Source organism: Anomaloglossus baeobatrachus, chromosome 2 (genome assembly GCF_048569485.1).
Source record: "Anomaloglossus baeobatrachus isolate aAnoBae1 chromosome 2, aAnoBae1.hap1, whole genome shotgun sequence".
In the NCBI taxonomy this organism is placed as follows: Eukaryota; Metazoa; Chordata; class Amphibia; order Anura; family Aromobatidae; genus Anomaloglossus; species Anomaloglossus baeobatrachus.
The window spans coordinates 512,213,440-512,237,678 of NC_134354.1; the positions used below are offsets into that span (position 1 = coordinate 512,213,440).

Genomic DNA, 24,239 nt, shown 5'->3' on the forward strand with positions numbered 1-24,239 from the left:
TTCCGTGCACCTGTAACACTACTTCTGGGACTGCTCATTAACCTCAGGCATATGCACTGCCTCCCCCGCCCACAAGCAGTCTCGGCATCTGATTAGCTGCAGTCAGACCGCGCCCCCACCCTGATTGACAACATGTCTGACTGCTTGCAATCCCACATGTTGTCTGTCTATGTATAATGGTTTAAAAATAAATAAATAACAAAATTGCTGTAGGGTCCCCCTATATGATGATACCCATCACAGATAAAGCATATGACTAGAGGCTGCAGCACCCAGCCATATGTTTATCTTGGGTGTGTATTAAAATAAGAAGGACTGCATGTGGCTTTTTTAAAAATTATTTAAATAAAAAATGGCATGTGGTCCTCCCAAATTTGGATATCCAGTCATGATAAAGATGACGGCTGGGGGCTTATACTCTCAGGCAGTGGAGGCCCCCCCAGCCTAAAATAGCATCCTGCAGCCACCCAGAATTGTTGCTCAGTCAAGATGAGCACATGTCTGGTGGCTGCAGCTGTAGCTTTATGCTGTATCTGTGCTGGGTATCTTAATATGTAAATTGTTTTTATGTATTTCTTTTTACACCACTATACATACACAGACAGCGTGTAAGATTTCAAGCAGTCAGACTTGCAGTCACACAGGTAGGGGCGCTGTCTGACTACAACCAATTACAGATGCCATGACTGCTGGTGGGTGGGGTAAGCAGTGCATATGCATGAGGTTAATGAGCGGCCCCGGAAGTAGTGTTACTGCAACATGGGAGACTGGTAAGTGTAATGCACCTGCTCTAATCACCCTATCCCTTCTATCACCATGATAAAGTGCCTGATTTGGATCTCCATAGACTTATATGGGCATTGGTGTCTAGCCAGATATCTTAAATTAATTCTGTCCCCGAACCGAGTTTTCTTAAAAAAAAATCTGCTTGGACCCACCGATTCCAGATAACTGAGAGTTCACCCATAACTAGTAAAGAGTCTTTAATGCATATTGACTCAATATCTGCAATGTCCACATGAAGAATGGTTTTATTGTCATTCATTGTGATGGATAGTAAGCCCTCAATTAATTACTCTACACCTATTGTGCTGTGAAAGCAATCAGTAGATAAATACCAGTCCCGGTTACCTGCATTGAACTCCGAAGCTCTCACCAGGTTTGGAGGACTGAACTGCGAGCACCAACTGATTTCCCCGGCTATCACAGTTCAGTCCATGACAGCTGCGGACAGGCCTGGCTGAACTCCGCAGCTAAAGTGAGAGCTCCGCCGTTCAATGCAGGTAACCGCAGCCAGGACTGGTATTACTAGCAGTTTCTCCGGTATCCAGTCCGACGCTTCTGACGTGTTTCCGTGTGGAGTACACGCGTGTCCGTGATTTACGCACGGAGACATGTCAGTTTTTTTTCTGGTATGACTGATGTCCTACGGACCACACTATGGTGTGATCCATGAAACACGTACCAGAAAAAACATGTACATTTAAAATAAATAGCTTTTTATACTCACCTGTCTCCAGCGACGCTGTCTGCAGCCGCTGCTGTCTCTGCTTTCAGGACGGCTAATTATGTTCATACATATGCACTGCACAGCCGACCTGGAAGTAACAGCAGCGGTGAGACAGCGGCAGCCAGGCACAGCATCACGAGAGACTTCAGTACTTTGTACAGCAGGAGCGGGGACAGGTGAGTTTAAGTGCCTGACCTCTGTGTATTATGACAGATAGCACACAGAGATCACACGTGTGCCAAAATCACGGCACATGGAGGGACATATGCACCTTTAACACGTCAGTGAAAAACTCTGTGTGCTTTTCACTGACGTGTGAAAGAGGCCTAATGGGTATAGAGGCACTAACCGACTGATTGTCGATGGAGATGTTGCTAGGGTATGTCTGTTTCAGAATGGTGATCTCATTGTTCTACCAGAGATAAGCCGGAAGCAGGTGATTAAGATTTGAGAAATGTTATCCACTTGCCTGATACTGTAATTCGCAGAGGAGTTGCCTGAAGAAGTCTACAGTTAAAATTTTCAGTAATTCCATCCCATGTGGACTTAAACTGCACTTGAACTGAAGAATTACCATAAAAGAGCGTTTTTAAGAATACTCATTTTAAAATAATTTCAAAATAATCTTTCAGTGTAAACATCCTGTCGATCACCCGATGATCAAGCAAAACGCTTATTCATCTGGTGAAATCATCTTTTGCGCAGCACAACAGATCATCGTTCTAGGTGGTGCAAAGTCTTGAGTAAACAGGCCTTGTGCTGCCAAGAACAGTTCCAGTTTATGTGCACTGAATGGCTTTCTACAGATCGTTCAGTTTGCATTGGGTAAGCAGGCATTTACAGTAAGGGGTATGTCTCACATAACGAGATTGCTAGCGAGATCGCTGCTGAGTTACAGGTTTAGTGACGTAACAATGCTCTCACCAGCGATCTCGTTATGTGTGACACTAAGCAACGACCTGGCCCCTGCTGTGAAATCGCTGATCGTTACACACTGCTCTGGTTTATTTTCTTCAAAGCCGATGTCCTGCTGGGCAGGATGCATCGCTGTGTTGTGTTTGACACCTACCAACAACCTCCTATACAGGTCGCTCATCGTTATACAGGTCGCTGATCGTTACTGCGTCGTTGGTAAGGTTTGTCTGTGACAATTTCACCAGCGACCTCCCAACGACTTACCAGCGATCCTTATCAGGTGACATCGTTTTCGGGATCGCTGGTAAGTCGTTAAATGTGACGGGGAAATTAATGAATCCTGCATTTTAACCCTAGAACGCGCCAGCAATTCAATCTACCATAGAAAACAAATGACCTAGCAGGCCTGCGAGGCCCCAGGTATGCGTTCTAGGGTTAAATGCTTACCAGTACCATTACCCTTAAAATGATTAGTAAAGATTTCTTATATTGAACAGCTACCACTACTAAATCTATTATATCTTTCAGTTCCTAACACAACACAAAGACCTTATCAGCCCACAACACAAAAGCCTGAAAGTCCTCCTTCAAAGCTTGGTAAATATTTTACCTACCGTAGTTGTCTGTTCATTTTTGCTTCTACATCATCCAATTAGAGAAAATATACTAGGCATGGTCCCTATTTGGAGACCAGTCTTCAAGTCCATAAGGAGAAAATTGTCAATAATTACCTGCAGGGGTGTTAGGAAGAGCCGGCCTGGGACTGGTCTCCATCTTTCGATCATCAAAGTTCCTTTGTCCTGGTTCGTTTCACAGAATATTATGCTTGGTTGCAATCATGCAGCCTGGCCTCAGTTCATACTGTCTGTGGTTTGTGTAATATGATTCTTTGGACAGATTCACTTAAATGCTTGCTGTCAGGTATTTTATACTGTATTTTGGAAATACCCACCAAATATGAAAAACTACAGTTTCCTACGAGCGCCACTAATCTGAGAAAGGATAATATGTGTTGTGTATCTAATAGACATCTGACCAGACAAAGGAAGTCCTGGTGCCCTCAATATGTTCTAGATCCAGATGTGCTTCTTCATGTGTATCTCAAAGTAATTGTTCCCAGATATGACCAGACTTAGATGATCTTTACTATCCATAAGTAATATGTGTGCTGTTCATGCGCATTATCCCATTGCACAAATGTGTATGGATTACCTGTACGCTAATCTGCTAGCATATGCTGAAGTATATAATATGGGTGATGGGTATCGCTATTACTCTAGTGATACCACAGACGGTCAGGAAAGTCACAGCTAATAGTCTATTAGGTCCTTTGGCAACTGAGTCAGATTGTGTGTGCCACATCTGGTTATTTATTAATTCATATTTGTAATAACCCAAACTTTCACAAGCAGGAATACTCAGTGTCAATATTTGCTAGAATATCTGAACTGCTGGATTATATTAGTGACAACAAGACGCAAGCTGGCTGCAAGTGGGCAGTGTTTAGGTGTGTACAATACGAAAGAAGAAATGTTAATTAGGTCCACCCTGCCGTACTGGCGTCTCTTACCCTTCCTTTTTTAAGCATACTTAAGGGGGCTTTACACGCTACGATATCAGTGCCGATTTCACTAGCGTGTGTACCCGCCCCCATCGTTTGTGCGACACGGGCATATCGCTGCCCGTTGCGCACAAAATCGCGCTCCCCCATCATACGGATTACCTGCCCTGCGACGTCGCTCTGACCGTCAATCCGCCTCCTTTCTAAGGGGGCTGGTCGTTCGGTGTCACAGCTACGTCACGGCAGGCGTCCAATAGAAGCGGAGGGGCGGAGATGAGCGGGACGTAACATCGCGCCCACCTCCTTCCTTCCGCATTGGCGGTGGAGGCAGGTAAGGAGATGTTCCTTGCTCCTGCGGTGTCACACACAGCGATGTGTGCTGCCGCAGGAACGAGGAACAACATCGCTAATGAGAGGTAAACGATTTTTTGTTTTAGGACGACCTCTCCGCGGCAAACTATTTTGGCCGCTTTTGCGTTGGTTTTAGGTCGCACATAAGTGTCACACACCCTGCGATATCGTTAATGACGCCGGATGTGCGTTTTAGCCCCCTTTAGTGTCATTCTTTGTGTGCTTATTTATTAGATCTTTGATTTATTACATGTTTATATTTTACATCTATCAGATAACTTTGATCTTCCTTTACGGTCAGTTTTGTACTAGCACTTTCCATCCTTGATATTTCTCATATAGTGTACTCCTAGGAGCACCTTATTCGTTCTTAGTTATTATAACTTTTCCACATAGCTCTTATGTAGCATGTGTTTATATTCGCCTGTAATAGTTGAGACATGGGTGGATGCACATTTTGAGACCAAACCCTTCATCATAAGGAATTCATGTGCAGATCACCATTGTTTATGTTTACTAATGATTAGCTGATGAATTTTTTAAAGGGATTCTGTCACCAGGTTTTGCTACCCATCTGTAAGCACAAGGATGGCGGAATACAATTTGCAAAAGCAACTACACCCCTAAACTACAGACTCATTGAAAATAGAACTTTTATTACTACAGTAGTAAGTGCATAGGGGGTGAAGATCAAATATTAAAAGCATTAAGGGCTGTGATATGAAATCTCCCTATGACTATGCTTAATGTATTCATAGGGATAATCACTGCACTTCCTAATTAAAAGTATTCATTTTGCCTCCCCAATGTTTCACCACACTGGTATCATCAGGGGAATTAGGCTTTTTGTGAGCCTCATTCCCCTGATGACACCAGTGTGGTGAAATATGTTGGGGAGGTGTAAGGGCCCAGATGTTCCCTGCTATCCACCCCCACACAGTATCCACAGCTGATGGACAGTCCACAGAGACGGTCTTGGGGATAACAGTTGCTTTAATATGGCAGGAACAAAGCAAATCAATTCGGAATATATGTTTCACAGTCTCTCGTGGGTAGGCCACGGCAAATACAGCTTGGAGTTGAATGCTGAAGTGCAATTAGGGTACTGGAGCTTTAAGTGCACGATTTGTTTCAGAATTAATACTGGTATGCTTTAGGTTCAGAGTCTCTTGAGTTTAGAGGGTAGATATGATAAGATTGTACAGACCTGGAGTCCTGGGGTTAATTTCACTGCTAGTTCAGACACGTGCAGTACTTGTAAGCAAATGAAGACAGTTGCCCAGCGTGCTACGGGGAGCGGACGGCTGGTGCGTGGACAATGGCATGAAAGCCACTAATATTGCAGTGGGGCGGGAAACCCTCAAACTTCCACAATCTGCGTGCAGTAGGGTCTGGTATATAGTCAGTATGCCCTACTGTCTGAAGAGATGCACAATATCAGGATAGGAAGCCTTCAGCATATTGGCTGTAAAAATCAGGAAATGATGAAATTCTAGGCCTCGGGCCTAGGAGGAGTCTTGTGGTGAAGAGATTCTCCACATAATGTCTTCCCTCAGAGGAGACTCAGCCAGAACCAGCTCATTCCAGTTGTTTCTAGACAGAGACTGGAGAATAGCTCCACCTATTGAGCCATGTGACCAAGAACTAGCCAATAGGATAACACCCAATGAACACTTCAGATTCTTACAGTTTTCACCAGTAGATGGTGCTAGAACACAACAAATGAAAAATGCTTTACTTATAACATATAGCATAATATTACATATAAGTAATTGTACTTAAAGAAACAGACACAATCTGGACCGGGCCACTACATACTCCCCCTCTGAAGGTGAGCCGTCCTCGGCGATTGTGCGAGTGGAGGACTGCTAAGAAAGGAAGGAAATATATATTTAAGGCACAGTAACAATAAGGCAATGAACAAATGCAAAACATGAATGTGGTAGTGCCAATATGAGATAGAGTCTCTTTCCGCAATATACTATCGTCCATATGAAAGGCTCTGGAAAGGCACTTTAGTGGTCCAATCTATAAGTCCATGGCTGTATACAGAAAATAGTGCAAATTATAAAAAAGGTGCTTGGTATTACTCAGGTGCAGAGGCTTAAACATTACTAAACTGACAATCCAGCTAAATAAATAAACACAAGATTATATACTCATGGAAAAGGATATGACCTTTTAGTCTCTGTAGCGGGCTGGAAGTGTTCCTTTTGTGCTTCGCTCTGAACGCCTCAACACTTGATCTTCCTCTTGAGCATGAAAGATATTGTTTGCTGGCTCAGGTGAAGTTGGCAGAGGAGCAGCAACTGAAGCAGGAACCGAGACGGGGACATATTGATAGCATGGAAGGATAAATTGAGTGTTGTAGAGGGACTCTTCCACAGTAGGTTGTCTGGCTGGTGTTTCCATTGCAGGAATTGGTGTGTAGACTGGCAAGACTTGTGGAGGAGGTGATGACATCACCAGTAGATCCTCTTTGGTGCATAGCTTCATGCGGTTCCTGTGCACTGTCTGTGGGGCCATTCCGGGTTTATTCACTTCACAGACATCTGACTCAGGATATAGGATAGCTGTAACTGTGTATGGCTCTGTTTCCCAGAGTGAGTCGAGTTTTCCTGTACGGTGGTACTTCTTTAGCCATACCTTGTCTCCAACTTGAAGTGGGGAAGCATTAGCTCTTTGATTGTAGCTCTCTTCTTGTTGACGGTGAGCTTCACCCATGCGGTAATCAACAATCTGTTGGGCTTCGTGTATTCTTCGCTGATGCTCTGAGACCCAATCAGTTTTTGGCAGGGGATTGATCACGTCAGGGACTTGGATTCCAAGAGAACGATCTTTTGGGAGCTTACCTTGTCTTCCAAACATCAGATAATATGGCGAGTAGCCTGTAGAACAGTGGACAGTATTGTTGTAGATTTCCACTAACTCGTCAAGCAATTAAGGCCATTCAGCTTGTTTGGTAACAGATGCTGTTCACAGCATATTGATGAAGGTCTGGTTGACTTTCTCACAGAGGCCATTCCCTTGGGGATGATAGGCGGTTGTTCTCAGCTTTTTGCACTCATGGAATTGGCAGAGTTCTTGAAATAATTGTGACTCAAAGGCAGATCCACGATCTGTGAGGACTGCTTCAGGGCAACCGTAATGTCTCACATATTCACGGTAGAAGGTGATAGCTGTAGTCCGAGCTTTAAGGTCTTTTACTGGCACAACAGCAACCCACTTAGTATAGTGATCCACCATGGTTAAGGCATACGTGTAGCCTGAACGAGTTGAAGTAGCTGTGCTAGCTTCACATGATCAAGAGCGACTAGCTCGTTTGGTTTCTGAGAATGGATTGGATGAAGAGGAGCTCTGGCATCTTTCTTACCGACTTTGGTGAGGTTGCAAGCTGGACATTCACTACACCAATTTTCTATGTCTGACCGCATCCCAATCCAATAGAAGCGATGGCGTATGGTGGCTTCAGTTTTGTGCATGCCAAAGTGCCCAGACTGGTCGTGGTAGGCATCAAGAACAATTCTGGCATCTCGCCGTGGGATTAGAATATGATGTAGCCTTTCACCTGAAACTGGGCCTAAGGTATTGCGCAGGATCAAGCCCTTTTGAATAAAGAGTCTTTTGCGCTGTCTCCAGAGACGATTAAGCTCAACATCAGGACATCTTCTGCGTCGTCTGAAAGGTATTCTCCCAGTAGTCAGGTAATCATAGATCTCACCTAGGACACGAGACTCATTTTGAAGAGTTTTCCATCTCGATGGATCTTGGAATAGGTCAGGTTTCTGTGGAGAAACATCATCAGTTTGTGTAGCAGCAACAGCATTTTGTGTAGCAAACCTTTGATAGAAGGGAGGCATCTCAACATCTTCCCACAGATCTTCCTCAGGAGGCTCTTTTCGTTCGGGCAAATGGAATAACATATCAGCATTGATGTTGATCTTGCCACTGCGATACTTAATATCAAAGCAGAAATTCGCTAATCTTGAAGCCCATCTCTGTTCAAGAGCACCTAGCCGTGCAGTATTGAGATGAGCGAGAGGATTATTGTCCATGTACACGGTGAAGGGTGTAGCAGCGAGGTAATCTTTGAACTTCTCTGTGACTGCCCACACAAGAGCTAGCAGCTCTAACTTGAACGAACTGTAATTGCTATGTATTTTCTCTGCACCTCTCAAGCTTCGGCTGGCATATGCAATGACTCTCTCTTTGTCACCCTGGACTTGTGATAGTACCGCTCCGAGGCCTTGGTGGCTGGCATCCGTGTAGACACGGAAAGGATGATGGTATTTAGGGTACGCCAGAATTGGAGGTGAAGTCAATAGACTTTTCAACATCTGAAAGGCAGTTTCTTGTCGCTCAGACCAATTAATTGGAAGTCTTCTGTCGTAGTTTTCTCTAGGGCAACCTCGTAGGAGCTCTGTAAGGGGTTCTGCTATTTGCGCAAAATGAGGTATGAAGCGGCGGTAGTAGCCCGCAAAACCTAGGAAACTTCTGATTTCTTTGACGGTTCTTGGGGTGTTCCAGTTGTTCACAGCTGAGATCTTTTCAGGGTCAGGCTGGATACCTTCGGCACTTACAACATGACCCAGGTAGTTGACTTTCGCCTTGAGCAGATGACACTTTGACGGTTTTAGTTTCAGGCCATGTTCAATAAGTACCTGGAATACTACTGCAAGGTGGCATAGGTGGTCTTCATAAGTGCTCCACGTGCTGGGACCTGGGCTGGTCTCTATCCACAATTGCCTTTTTTGCAACATGGAAGCGGCTATATACAGGTTACAGGTATGTGTGCTCCATTATGGTTCTGCTTTTAACTTTATCTAGGAGGCCGCATGGCACATGAAATACGTAATATAGGTTAGGACCCCCCTATTGAGATTTGCCGTGACGTTGGCAGGGGTGGCTCAAAGAATTGATCAATTATTTTCTAAAAATCTCATTTTTTTTATTATAGTACAGTTGGAATAAATCTGTGAGTTTTCACTTTTTATATGATGCATGCCAATTTCAGATCGTGCTGGCTCCTCTCTCTCCATGTTCAATAAGTACCTGGAATACTTCTGCAAGGTGGCATAGGTGGTCTTCATAAGTGCGAGAGTATACGACAACATCATCAAGATATTACAGAGCGCTCTGGAAGTTGAGGTGACCAAGACATCTTTCCATGAGTCGCTGAAATGTAGCAGGGGCGTTGCATAACCCAAACGGCATACCGTTAAACTCAAAGAGTCCCATTGGGGTGGTGAAAGCTGTCTTCTCTCTATCCTCAGGAGCCATGGGTACTTGCCAGTAACCGCTGGTTAAATCAAGAGTGGAGAAGTATGCAGCTGAGCCAAGAGCGGTGATGGATTCTTCAATCCGTGGAAGAGGATAGGCATCTTTGTGTGTAACATTATTCAACTTTCGGTAGTCGAGACAAAATCTGATGTTACCATCCTTTTTCATCACCAGGACGATGGGTGCAGCCCATGGGCTTTGATTTTCTCGGATGACTTCAGAATCTTTCATCTCTTTTAACAGCTTCTTTACTTGTTGATAGTTAGCAGGAGGTACTGGACGATGTCTTTCTTTGATAGGAGGATGATCACCTGTATTGATCTTGTGCTGGATCAGAGTAGTCTTGCCGAAGTCAAGGGGGTGTTTGCTGAAAGCTTGGCTGTGTCGCTTAGCAAGTTTAGTTACACCATTGATGTATTCGATAGGAGTGTTAGCATCTCCAACATTAAGTTCATTCCACCAGAAGGTAGTGGGTGTATTAGAGCCTTTGGGAGTGGCTTTTAATGACTTTTGATGAGCAAGTGTCTCTTCATCTATGATGTCTTCTGGATCAAGACTATACAGTTGAACAACTGAATTAAACTTGTTTAGCTCGATAGGAATATCACTTAGGTTGACTAGCCATACTGGTACTCTACCGTTTGAGATGGTGACAATACTTCTGGCAGCTTTTACCAGGGGCTGTCCTTCAATCTGGATGGAGTCAAGAAGAGCTACATAGTCCTCATTGTCAATTCCTGGTCGAGCTCAACACCAGACTAGAGTCTCGCTGTTGGCTGAGAGGGTAACTGGTCGTGCGTCGGTGATTCGAACACGGCAGATCTCACCTTTACTGTTCGCAAACTTCTGTTGGGTGCAGAGCACTTTGATAGTCCGCTGAACAGCTTGCCTGTAAGGGGAAGAAGCAGAAGGGAGAGAAGCATGCAAGGCAGCGAGTAATTCAGTAAACACATGGCAAATGACATTCATGCCTAACACTACTGCTGTTGTATCTCCCTCAGCCTCAGTAACAATTACACCTTGACCTGGTAACTTGCGATCACCAATTTGGATTGTGGGTTCCCAGTAGCCTAGCTGGGAAATAGGTTGACCATTACTTGCAATTAAGTCTAACTTTGCTTTACCCACTGGATTCAGGAGATCAAAGTCCCAATTCTTTTCAAAGGCTCGTCGCTCAATTGTGGTGACTTGTGAACCAGTGTCCACTAAAGCTTCTAGAGGTACACCATCGATCCATATGGTTATATACGGGCATTTGGAGATGAACCGGGAAATCCATTGTGATTGTCCCTTTGGGCCCTTGTATTCACCTCCCGAGGGATGGCCCTTGGCCTCGGGGGTGTCCCGTTTAACTTATAACATTGATACTTGTAGTGTCCAAGACGCTCACAATAAGTACAGTACACACAATTACCAGATGGAAGCCTTCCAGGAGGGGGCCTATCGGGACTTGACCTACTAGAATGTGGCTCTTGGGACAATGTCCGATTTACAGATGATTCACATGATGCAGGGGGTTGGACTTTTAGCTCCTTTAAGGCTTGGCATACGGATTCAAGGACTTGGACAAGTGCATCCGTGGTAGGAGGTGCATGACTGAGAGTAGGGGCTTGCACAGACTGTGTGGCCTGCATAGGGGAAACAGGTGAAAGAGGAGATACAGTAGAAGTTCCAGCAGCAAGGTCTGAGGAACTAGGCGCAAGAGCATAGCTGTTACAAGGTGAGTCAGTACCCACTACACGCACGGCTAGAGCTTTAAAGTCTAAGAAAGTCATGTTTGGATTTTGTGCTGCTAGCATGTGGAGTCGACTTTGTACTAGCCTGGAGTCTACACCTTCTATGAATCTGTCGGTGATTATGTTTTCTGCAGCAGCAGGATCTATAGTGTCTATTTGCTGTAAGGCCCTGTATGCAGACTGAAGGGCTAGTGCGTAGTCCCTAAGAGTCTCACCTGGTCCCTGACGTCTGTTGTAAAATTTGAGACGAACCTCGGTGGGTGATTGACGTTCAAACTCTTTTCTCAGGCGGGTAAGGATCTGTTCTACATTGGTTTTCTCAGTAGATGGCCAGGAACGGACTTCCTTAGCAGCTGGTCCATCAAGCTGTCCCAGGAGAAGTTGTACCTGCTGATGGGGAGAAAGTGAGAAAAGCTCAAGAGTATGCATCATCTTTTCTTTGAACCCAGCAAGTGTATGAGGATCTCCTCTGTAGCTTGGGAGGCATGCCGGTAGCCATGACAGGGGCTGGAACTGGGTTGGCAGCATTAGCCCGTTGCACTGGAGCACTAGCTGATGAGGATGATGATACAGAGTTAACAGACTCGGCCTGGCCATTATGAAGAGGTTCAGACATTTTGGTGATGATGCAAGTACTGTCTCTTTAAGAATAATGATGACACTGTAGCTTTAAGGGATGCACTGTTATGCACCAAAACAGTCTCTGAGATGGAAGGCTCCCCCTCTTGAAAATAGCACTGCGGTGAATGAGGATTTGCACTTATTTGAGTAACTTGAAAGGCAGCAGAGTAGAAGAGCTGGTGCAGGTGCTGTTAACCCCAGCATGAAACAGGAAACAGTCTTTGGCAGTATTCACTGGCAAGATAGAGGTTAATGAGCAATGCTGAGACTTGTAGTGCAGTAAGAGAAGATAGGCACAGAGGAATGATCCTGTTCGTGACGCCAAATTCGACCTTTGTAAGGGCCCAGATGTTCCCTGCTATCCACCCCCACACAGTATCCACAGCTGATGGACAGTCCACAGACACGGTCTTGGGGATAACAGTTGCTTTAATATAGCAGGAACAAAGCAAATCAATACGGAATATATGTATCACAGTCTCTCGTGGGTAGGCCACGGCAAATACAGCTTGGAGTTGAATGCTGAAGTGCAATTAGGGTACTGGAGCTTTAAGTGCACGATTTGTTTCAGAATTAATACTGGTATGCTTTAGGTTCAGAGTCTCTTGAGTTTAGAGAGTAGATATGATAAGATTGTACAGACCTGGAGTCCTGAGGTTAATTTCACTGCTAGTTCAGACACGTGCAGTACTTGTAAGCAAATGAAGACAGTTGCCCAGCGTGCTACGGGGAGCGGACGGCTGGTGCGTGGACAATGGCATGAAAGCCACTAATATTGCAGTGGGGCGGGAGACCCTCAAACTTCCCCAATCTGCGTGCAGTAGGGTCTGGTATATAGTCAGTATGCCCTACTGTCTGAAGAGATGCACAATGTCAGGATAGGAAGCCTCAGCATATTGGCTGTAAAAATCAGGAAATGATGAAATTCTAAGCCTCGAGCCTAGGAGGAGTCTTGTGGTGAAGAGATTCTCCACATAATGTCTTCCCTCAGAGGAGACTCAGCCAGAACCAGCTCATTCCAGTTCTTTCCAGACACAGGCTGGAGAATAGCTCCACCTATTGAGCCATGTGACCAAGAACTAGCCAATAGGATAACACCCAATGAACACTTCAGATTCTTACAGTTTTCACCAGTAGATGGTGCTAGAACACAACAAATGAAAAATGCTTTACTTATAACATATAGCATAATATTACATATAAGTAAATGTACTTAAAGAAACAGACACAATCTGGACCGGGCCACTACAGAGGCAGAAAGAACACTTCTAATAAGCAAGTGCAGTGATCATCCCTATGAATACTTTAAGCCTAGTCAGTGAATATACACAGAGAGTGGGCTCTTATACAGATGGAATCTGACTACAATACTCTGCTTTACTATTGTAATTGATATTATCACCTTGGGAGATTTCAGATCACAGCACTTAGTGCTTTTAATATTTGATCTTCATCCCCTATGCACTTATCAATGTAGTAATAAAAAATTTATTTTAAATTAGTCTTTAGTTTAGGGGTTTTGTTGCTTTTGCAAATTGTATTTGTTAAATTACCCCTACACTGACTTATGAACATATATTGTTTAATTAAGTCACAATGATATAGGGGCACAATCCTGATTCCAGTGATGTGACATTACTGGGCTGTAGTTTTGATAAAATCACTGTTTTATCTGATGCAGATTTACCAGTTATCTGAATGTTGAGCTTTGTATTATCCCACCCATACCACTGATTGGCAGCTTTATATGTAAGCTGTGAATAGACAGAAAGTTAACAATCAGCAGTAGGTGTGGGATTATACAGAGATCATGAATATGGAGGACTAAATGGTAGCAGATTTACTAATCCTCTGCTAATAATAATCTCCTGCTGATAAAAACAGTAATTTTATTAAAACTACAGCAAGCAGTCAAGCAAGTGACACATCTTTTCAACCAGGGTCTCTGTTTCTACATGATGGAGTGCTAAGATTAGTTGGTGAATAACTGGTGACAGATTCCCATTACCATTTTGGCTATATAGGTTTGCCTCACTCTTCTTCCTATGTGTTCCTATAGCTTTGGTTCTTATGAACTTTGGATTCATCATTGCAGCACCCTATAATATTTTTAGAAGTGCTCATATATTATTTTTGGTTTCGATAATAATTAAGGGAGCCAGTGTGAAAAAAATATAAAACGTTTGTTGTTGCCCCTCATTTTTTTGAAAAGATCATTCCGATGGCTACAAGATGTGACTACTAGTGTTCATTGGATACAAGTCACACCAGTCTTCTCTTTCCTGCTATATATGGGGTATGCCCTTGACCAGGGATTTGTTCCTTCTGAGCTTGGACACAATTTGAAAGTAGGAAATACTGAAATATAATATTGCCCATCTTTTCTTGATCTGACCAGCCATTGTCACCATACTTATAATACTTGGTTCCCTTTAATAATTTGACTTTTCATTTGAAATTGTGATGTGTTTATAAAATCTCAGAAGAACGAAGTGTCATAACTTTACTTCATACTTCAATGTTATGAAAGTGAACTCTTTAGGCACTCAATTTACATAACTCTCCACAAAGTTTTCATAACTAAGCTAAGTGAAGTATATCATGTACTAACACTTCATCATTAATATGTTCCATCTCTGTGTTAATCCCCTGTGATCATGGCTAATATAACAAAATCATAGCACTGAGCTGTGCTGTTCATTCTCTGGTTTACAACTCTAGAAGACAAACATTGCTTTCAGCAGTCAAATAGACCTCTAATTGGGTTTTTTACAGAGCCAACGCAAACAGTTTCAACGCAAATAACCAAAAAACCCAAACCAACTCCTCGGATTCATGCAGAACCTGGTAATACTTTTACATTTGTGTTATTTCATTCCTTCTCAATAGCTCCATTACTTTTAAAGGACCACAATATGGAATTGTACATTTTCATCCATGTTTAAGATTGTGTAAAATTCCTGAGTTTGAATTCAAGAAAGTCAAAAACTAAGTGATAAATCAAACATTCTCATAGCTTCATGAAAATATAAAAACGGTAATTCTTAGGGGGAACCTGTCAGGTCCCCTATGGCCTCCAACCCAGCAGCATTTATAGCTGTATGCCCAAATTCACTCCCTAGCAAGCCCTGTATAATGCTGTTCACTCAGAAATATTTCAAATCCGGCACACAAATTGATAGAAGATTTGAGAATTTGTATTAAACAAGCAGGGTGATGTGTGAAACAAACAACTTTTCAGTTACTAGACTTTCCTCAGATTCACACGAAGGCTTGTAATGTATGACTCCTGCAATGGTGCACTGCATGTGAAAATCGCCTCTCTGGGTCTCTAATGTTTGTGCACCCACAAGACCCAGAGATTTTCACATGCAGTGCACCATTCCAGAAGCCATACAGTACAAGCCTTTGTGTGAATCTGAGGAAGGTCTAGTGATCGAAACATTGTTTGTTTCACACATCATCCTGCTTATTTAATAAAAATTCTCAAATGTTCTATAAATTTGTGTGCTGTATTTGAAATATTTCTGAGTAGTAGGGTTGGACCCTATCTGAGCATCAAAAACAAAAAAAAGTTATTCTAGGAGTGCCGTTCTTCTGAGTCCTTAATGCTGTTCAGTAACATGAATATTTAAAAAAACAACGTATAAACCTTGCTTTCCCCGTGCTAATTAAGGCCTTGACTAGTCTCAGGGGCATTGTTTCCTGTAACGAGTTGGCCATCTTGCCATGTTATCATGCCCCTGTGGGCGTGATAGCATAATTTCCATGAGATGGGATCACCTCCAGCTAATGGTAATCTCACGCATGCGTGCGGCTCATCTCCGCTGCGACAGTGCACCTCTAAAGCAGGATGGATGCTTCCCGCCTTCATTAAGCGCACTGTGCATGACCGGAAGTTCAGAAGACAACTCACATAAACGTCTTCTGAACTCCTGGTTATGCACAGTTCACCTATTGAAGCCGGGAAGCGTACACCTGGCTTCAAAGGCACACTCGTGAGCCGGAAATAAGCCACGCACATATGCAAGATTTCCAGTTTTCACTGATCACTGGAGAGGTGATATACCATAATAAAGCACTTAGCTCAGGTCAGAGGACCAGCCAGTCGAGGAGAGTTTAGTGATCTATGCATAATCCGTATTTTACAGGTGTGTGAATTCGGCCTCATCGTAATGCATATGCTGAATATACAGTCTCATTCAGATGTAATTAATAACTTTTTACTCTCAGAAAGTTATACTACAAATGTGCTACATGCAAGCATGTCCTAAGAGCACTGTGTATTTTTCAGAGCCTTTATTTCTTTACAGGTGAGTTTTCATGTTCAGAACCTAAAATTATTTCTTAACAGCTTCCACAGGAGCACCCAAGGATACTCCTAAACCTTCACATGTGAATCATGGGACTACGTTGGGTAACAGCAGATACATCCTTTTGTGAATGGCTTATTTCTCTTGTAATCTGGTTGTTTGCCTCCATTATACATAGCTGACCTGCTACAGCCTCATATTTGAAACAGTCATCCATTCTTGGTTAAAAATGTATTGCTTTATTCACCAAAATCTTTATTTCATCATCATCCTGCTTCTATGTTGAGATGTCAGCATGCTGCCATTCCTTTTAACCATCCTGGAAAATAATAAAATTATCATTTTTTTCTTTTACCATTAAACATACATTTCCATTTCAGAAGCAACATTCCATCCTCTGCAATCTTGCTGCAATGAACTGCATGGCCAAAAAGGGGCTCATCACAGCATCTCTAAATCTATTGTCATTAATTTCCATTCTTTCTGTTTTCAGTACCCTACCGATTGCAACATAGCTCTTCCAGGCCCAAAACGTCATTCAAACCACGGACTAGACCTCCTGGTAATTTTGTCTCATGTTATATAACAGTTTGTGTTTATTCATACTGTCATTATTTTTTTTCTTTTCCTAAGACTCTTAGAAGGTTTATTTTTCTCACCCAAATCTCAAGCTTTCCTATTGGAAATTGGAGGTGTAAATTGTGCTGTAAAATTTTCCAGTCTAGTTTTTCATTCTCAATCTTTCTGTTATTACAGTTTAATTCAAAACCTATCCACAAGTAGTTGATGCTCATAAAATGGATAAAAAATTGCCCTGCAAAATTAGAAAGTGCCTTCCAGTGTACATACTGTAAAATAACTACTCTCATTCCTATTTAGTGTTTTCATATTCAGCACATCGACACCAGTTTATCACTATTTACAAAAAGTTTATCTTTAGGGGAAACCTCTGGACATTGAGCAATAAAACAGAGCAGTGCAAAAGAAGAGATTTATTTCAATAAATGTGTCATAAATTGTTGTGCATTGCACCCCATGGCAGAATCAGATAAATTATCAGATAAATGAAAATGTCTTAAAGGGTTGGTTTATCCCTTTTCATTACTAGCCACATCAATATTATGTTGAGGAGGAAGGTTTCTCTCAAATACCTTGTGTTGCCAATGGTGCCTATAAGCGCCATTATTGCTGCCGCTCACCCCATTTGTGTGACCCCCAGGCTCCGTAACCTCTAATATCCGGTGATGTCACGTCAAGCGAGGTGGGCTGCAGTCTTCCTGAGTGACTGGGTTATGGGCAGCGTTTCACCGATCGTGACAGTCCATCGTCACAGTGCAGCATCTCCCTGTTCTCTCCTTCAATGCAGAAAACTATAAGCAGCAGCGATGCTGGGCTGTGATGAGCGGTGAAACTCCGCCCACTGTCCAGTCACTCACGGAGGCTGGGGCCGGCCGCTATGACGTTAAGAAACAGGAAGTTCACACGAAGGGTCTGAGCGGACCACAATAGTATATCTCACAGGCTCTATTGGCAACACAAGGTATTTGAAAGAAACCTTGTTTCTCAACATAATATCGATGTAGCCAATAATGAAAAGGGGTGAACCACTTCTTTAATGTAGACCCTCTCTACTGTAGTTCAATAAGCTGTTCTACAAACCTGAGGGTATCTCGAACTATACTTTCAGCCAATTTTTCATAAATTAATAATACATGTGAATATAAGAAACTTTGTTAGATATCTCATCACAGAAATCAACTTTCTTCCCTAGTTATCAGACACTTTTTCCCTCCCCTCACTCCAGAGCTCACTCACATGCAGCTAGCTCAGTACTGATTCCTAATTTCCTCCATGTTTCTAAAGCTTGTCTTAAAGTTCTAAAAAAGAGATGAAGGGCAGGAATTCCTCTCTGTGTGCTCTGCTGTGTATGGCAGAGATCACAAGAGCTTATCTTCTCCAGTTACCATTTAAGCTTTTTTTTACAATCCTATGAATTGGCTATGCTTAGGCTTATATATTTTGTTTAAGAGATACATATACTCTTAGCCACACATTAGTTTACATCTATGCTACAATTTCTCTCTCTAACTCTACTCACAATACAGAGTCAGATCCATCACGCGATGTATACTACTGGTGCCCGGTGAACTCTAATATGATTCAGTTTTTTCATGTAATATTTATCAAATTTTACAGAATCTGCAACTGAAATCTCCAGCGTGAGCTTCTGATGCAGATGAGAAGAGAAAAGCATAGAAAGTATTTTATCGACCTTCAAAAGATTTATGAAAGGTCCAAAAAGAGGATATCCAAAACACAGAGATTTATATTAGTATCGACAGTAAACTTTTAGGGGTAAATGTCATAAACTTGGCTCTTTCATCACATATTGAGGCACTTAAAATTAATTTCAAGCATCTGCACTTCATAAGGTTTTGCATTAGGAAATAGATCACTTCTAAAAGAATGTGGCACATTTTCTGATTTTTTTTTTATGTGTTTACCACAAACATTCTGTAATTGTCTGTGATTTGGAACATTGTAAACAAGATAGATTCCAAGTCAAAACCATGGAGGAAGGCTAGCCCAATGAAAACAGATTAGATCATTTGATTGCTTGCATGTACCCTTTTATCATCAAAGCTATTTCTCGCATTAACTGTAAACATCTAATATACATTATGATTGTTTAGGGTTGCTGATCTAGGATTTTCCTATTGTTTAGTTGTTCTATATTGATTTGTTTTTGTCCTTTCTATAGGACTAAAGGGGCTTTACGCACTACGATATCATTGCCGATATCGCTAGCGTGCGTACCCGCTCTCATCGTTTGTGCGACACGGGCATATCGCTGCCCGTCGCGCACAAAATCGCGCACCCCCTTTACACGGACTTACCTGCCCTGCGACGTCACTCTGGCCGGCGATCCACCTCCTTTCTAATGGGGCGGGTTGTGCGGCGTCACAGCGACGTCACACGGCAGGCGTCCAATAGAAGCAGAGGGGCGGATGGAGGCAGGTAAGGTATTGGCGGTGGAGGCAGGTAAGGAGATGTTCCTCGCTCCTGCGGTGTCACACATAGCGATGTGTGCTGCTGCAGGAACGAGGAACAACATCGCTAATGAGCGTTAAACGATTTTTGGTTTTAGGACGACCTCTCCGCGGCAAACGATTTTTGCCTGTTTTGCGATCGTATTAGGTCACACAAAAGTGTCACACGCTGCAATATCGTTAATGACGCCGGATGTGCGTCACTAACGGCGTAAGCCCGACGATAAAACATTAACGATATTGTAGCGTGTAAAGCCCCCCTAAGGCATCTTTCACACATCAGTTTTTTTGCATCAGTCACAATCCGTCTTGTAGCTGATGCGACGGATTCGTCATAGATTGTGGTAAAACTGATGCGACGGATCCAGTAAGAAAACTGATCTGTCGTATTATTTATTTATTTTTTTAAATGAAAACTGTCATTTGCCATTGAAAACACATGTGAAGTCATCCCGGACGATAGAGAGAGAGAGAGAAAGAGAGGGAGAGAGAGAGACAGAGAGAGAGAGAGATTTGTTCAGCCACACACTGTTTTATCCCATCTGAGTATGCTCTGTTTAAAAAAATGGGAACTGTCGCTGGATTCCATCATATGATGGATCCTGTGCCCATAGGCTTCCATTCAAAAAGACGACGGACAGCGACGTATCCAGCGCCGTCCATTTTTTCGATGGTGACAAAAAAAGTTTCTCTGGATGTCGCTTCTGTCTCCCGCAAAGACATTTTTTGATGGATCCGTCAAACGACGGATGCAACGTCAGGCCATCCATCGCAATCCGTCACTAATACAAGTCAATGGGAAAAAAACGGATCCAGCACTGGATTCGTTTTTTTCACTTTTCAACGGATTGCGACTGACAGCAAAAAAACTGATGTGTGAAATCGGCCTTAGTTATAAAAAGCATTGCCTGAAGGAGGCAAAAAGTTGTTCCTCTAGTAATAAACTCTTTTTTATCTATATGTCTACTAGACAACTCTTGATTAATCAATGTAGGACACTAACTAAAATAAAAACAATGTATTCTCACCTCTCACAGCAGTGCCAGTCAAGTGATGCTGGTTTCACTTATTCCGGAAAGTGACATAAAATTTTTGCGTCTTGTGTTTATCTGCAGCCAATGCATATCCGCCGTTTTTCTGCAGTCTTTACTATTTTGTCATGGCAGTTGTCTGTCCTGACAGAGTATTGCTGAGCGGCTGCTCCATTGGCTGCAGAATGCAAATGATTAAAAAATGGTCACCCTTCAATAACAGCGGCACCAATATCACTGGAGAGGCGCAGGTGAGGAAGGTGAGTATACACTGTTTTTAATTTAAGGTTCTGAATTGATTAAGCTCTGGTTGTCCAGTAGTGTTATTGAAGACCAAATAGCTTGATGCATTATTATATATTTAAATATAGAGGTTTGCAGACACTTAGTGATCAAGCTGAAGATTTATGAGTGCATTCAGTTTTGCCTTGGTGTAACTTACAACACTATGACCTAGTAATCAATAATTTGCCCTAAGAGGGGTTGTCTGGACAAAAAGAAAACCTCTACAGGAGCTTGGAGCTCTAAAAAATAAAAAAGTAAATGAAATTCAATTACCGGCACCCACCTGGATTTATCAAAGGCATTTCCATTGTCTGCGCCGAAACAGAAAAAATGAGATGTCACCTTTATAAAATCAGCAGGACCAAAGCAGCAGTCAATTGACTCGATTAGAGATTTGTTGTGTTGCGCAAGATGGTAGCTGTGGGCGAGGTCTGCGTTTTCTGCACCCGGCACGCTACGTGAGGCCTCCAACACACATCCGTCAAAAGCACACACGTGTCATACGGTCCGTTTTTCAGGTCCGTTTTCCGTTTTTAAGTCCATTTTTATGGTACATATGGCATCCGTGTGTATTGCGTATGCTAGCCGTGTGTGCGTGTTAAATGTCCGTGTGTGCGTGAGATACGTAAGTGACATGTCCGTGTGTTGTCCGTGTGAAATGATCCGTGTGTGATGCACAATGTCATTGATACATACCCGCTGACAGCAGACAGCGACGCGCGATGAGAATGAACTCGGGTGAACTTCACCCGACTTCATTGTCATACCGCGGCTCTGTCTGTGTCGCGTACTGATTAGCGGTCACCCGTGCAGGACTCACCGATGACCGCTAATCCCCTGAGTCACTGAAGTGAGCAGCGCAATTAGCACTGCTGTCACTCAGGTTACCCGCGGCTAGCTGGATCCTCCACCCGTGACCGCAACTCAACTGTGACTTCATCGCTGTCACTCGGGCGACTTGCAGTTACAGTTGGAGGATCCAGCGGTGGCCGCGAGTAGCCTGAGTGACAGCACAGCTGATCGCACGGCTCACCTCAGTTGCTGTGTGGATCTGGCAGGAGCGGCGGGGTTCTTCTGCTGCTCCTGTCACCTTCATGTAGCAGAGCTGGAAGCGACGTGGGACCTCCGTGGATTACGCCGGACATGGATGGCTTTTTCGGGCTTAATAAAGTGGTAAACGAGGATATTTGTTAGTGTTTATTATTTCAAATAAAGGATTTCTTCGGGTGTATGTGTTTATTTACTGTAACTTACAGATTAATCATGTAAGGTATCTCGGAGGGACTCCTGACATGATTAATCTTGGACTTAGTGGCAGCTATGGGATGCTGCCATTAACTCCTTATTACCCCAATTGCCAACACACCAGGGCAAATCGGGAAGAGCCGGGTAGAGTCCCAGAACTGTCGCATGTAATGGATGTGGCTATTCTGGGCGGCTGCTGGCTGATATTGTTAGGCTGGGGGGCTCCCCATCCTGAGAATACCAGCCTTCAGCCGTTTGACTTTACCCTGGCTGGTATCTAAATGAGGGGAACCGCACGTCGGTTGTTTTAATTTAATAATTTATTTATTTTACTGCTCGATATTGACACGCCCACCGGCGGCTGTGATTGGTTGCAGTGAGACAGCTGTCACTCAGCGTGGGGGCATGTCTCACTGCAACCAATCATAGGCACCGGTGGGCGGGGAAAGCAGGGAATACGAGATTGATTAATGAGTGGCCTGCTTTTTCAAAATAGTAAAAGCCGCCGGAGTTTTTTTAACAGCTGTGCAGCGCCGCGCCGGTGATCGGGGAACGGTGAGTATGAGAGAGGGGGGAGACCGACCGACATGGATGGAAAGAGAGAGGGACAGACAAGACAGAGAGACCAACCGACGGACAGAGGGAGATTGACACAGAAAAAGAAAGAATGACCGACATCGCTAGAAAAAAACACAAAACGTACATGGAGCATACGGAAATGCATACGTGTTTACTAACGTGTGCGCACATACCCATAGGCTTTCATTGGGTCCGTGTGTGCGTGCTCCGTGCAGAAAATGGACATGCTTGCATGCAAAACGGAAACACATACGGATCACAGACACGGACACATGGACATTATGGAATAACGCACGTGTGACCTCAAACATAGATTAACATTGGTGCACGTTTGTCCGTGTCTCCGGTATATATGGAAACGGAACAAACTCGCACGTGTTTAACGGATGTGTGTTAGAGGCCTGAAAGATGCTGTCCTGGCTGCATAAGGCAAATGGTTTTGGCTGACCAGGACTTTCTTACTCAGAAATGGAGACCACCATTACTTTAAAGCCAATATACTGGTAGTTTTACTCAACTGTCCTTTGATGGCAACTATGCACATCAGGTACACATAATTTCTCATACGTTTCAGTAACACAGTATTCTTTAGCACATTCTCTTCAGACACATATGGGATATTCTTCTTCTCAAAAGTTCAGTTAATTTCAACACAATCCAACTCAGCTCCTCAGTACAGCTCGTGGAAACAATTCTTCTCTCCTTCGGCATATGATTCTCGTTGTAGAGTAGAGGGTTGGGAAATTTGTGAATAGTGCTGGATTCTGGATTCAAGCTTTTAAGCTTGCAGACGCTTAGGGATATCTCACCCAGGACAGTTTCTAGTCTTGTGTGCTTTTCCCTTTTACCCCTTTACCTTTAAAAGCTGTAAGCCATTTGGGGCCTGACTGCTAGCTCTTCTGATTAGGTCACTTCGATGCGAAGGTCGATCCCTGAAACTGACATAGTCTCATACTCTGTATGTCAGTCAGGCTCTTCAGATCTTGCTATCCTGGTTGCAATCCCTGTACTCCTGTTTGCCACAGGTCACCCACTGCATGCGGACTTCCCACTATAGGCTAATCCTAACTTTAATGATTTCTTACCTTAATGTCAAAATAACCACATACTAATTAATTACACATTGAACATTACACCACAATTCACAATGCATCACCTTTACAATACACAGGACATAATACACATTACAATTCACATGACAATAACGCGACTGGTGTCTTCAGGGGGGAATGCAACAACTAGTCCACCTCCTTACAGCTTCATCAGATATTTTTCAGATGATGCACTGCTCAAGTAATCTGATTGCTGCAGCCAATCAGAGGCCGCAGTTGTCCTGCTGCTGGTGGAAGGGTCATATTTTTTTCCTGTGTTTGTGCTGGCCACAGAGTGGCCTGTGCTGAATCCAAGTGGGCACCAGTAGGTATCACTACGTTTATTGTTTTTTACATCTCCAAGCCACTGGGGAGCTTTTGTTTTTGTTCAGACAGCTCTATTAGTGCAAATACACCTCCTACAGACAGACGCTCATTATTAAAAAATGATCATTGTTTAGTAAATTCATACTAATAATAAATAATTCACATATATAGCAAAGACATAGAAAAAGAACATTCAGGACAGAATTGAATATGCACACAATGATATAGCAAAGGAACCAAAATACCTTGCGTTAAATTCTTGTTAATAGAATAGTAACTGCACAGATTTAGCTTCAAGACTACATTTAATCACAAAAGCACTTTACTTATGAATAGTACAGAGA

The 24,239-nt window shown here is 43.1% G+C and overlaps 1 protein-coding gene across 17 annotated transcripts in view; it reads left to right on the forward strand.

Annotated features, from left to right (window-relative positions):
* ABI3BP (ABI family member 3 binding protein) overlaps nt 1-24,239 on the forward strand; it is a 566,204-nt gene that overhangs the window by 386,714 nt on the left and 155,251 nt on the right. For 16 of the 17 annotated variants that reach the window (XM_075336532.1, XM_075336540.1, XM_075336538.1 and 13 more), the window contains 4 exons: nt 2,954-3,022; nt 14,750-14,821; nt 16,329-16,391; nt 16,781-16,849. In XM_075336532.1, the coding sequence (XP_075192647.1) occupies nt 2,954-3,022; nt 14,750-14,821; nt 16,329-16,391; nt 16,781-16,849 (273 nt within the window). The remainder of the gene's footprint in view (nt 1-2,953; nt 3,023-14,749; nt 14,822-16,328; nt 16,392-16,780; nt 16,850-24,239) is intronic. The other variant, XM_075336534.1, reaches the window with a different exon arrangement.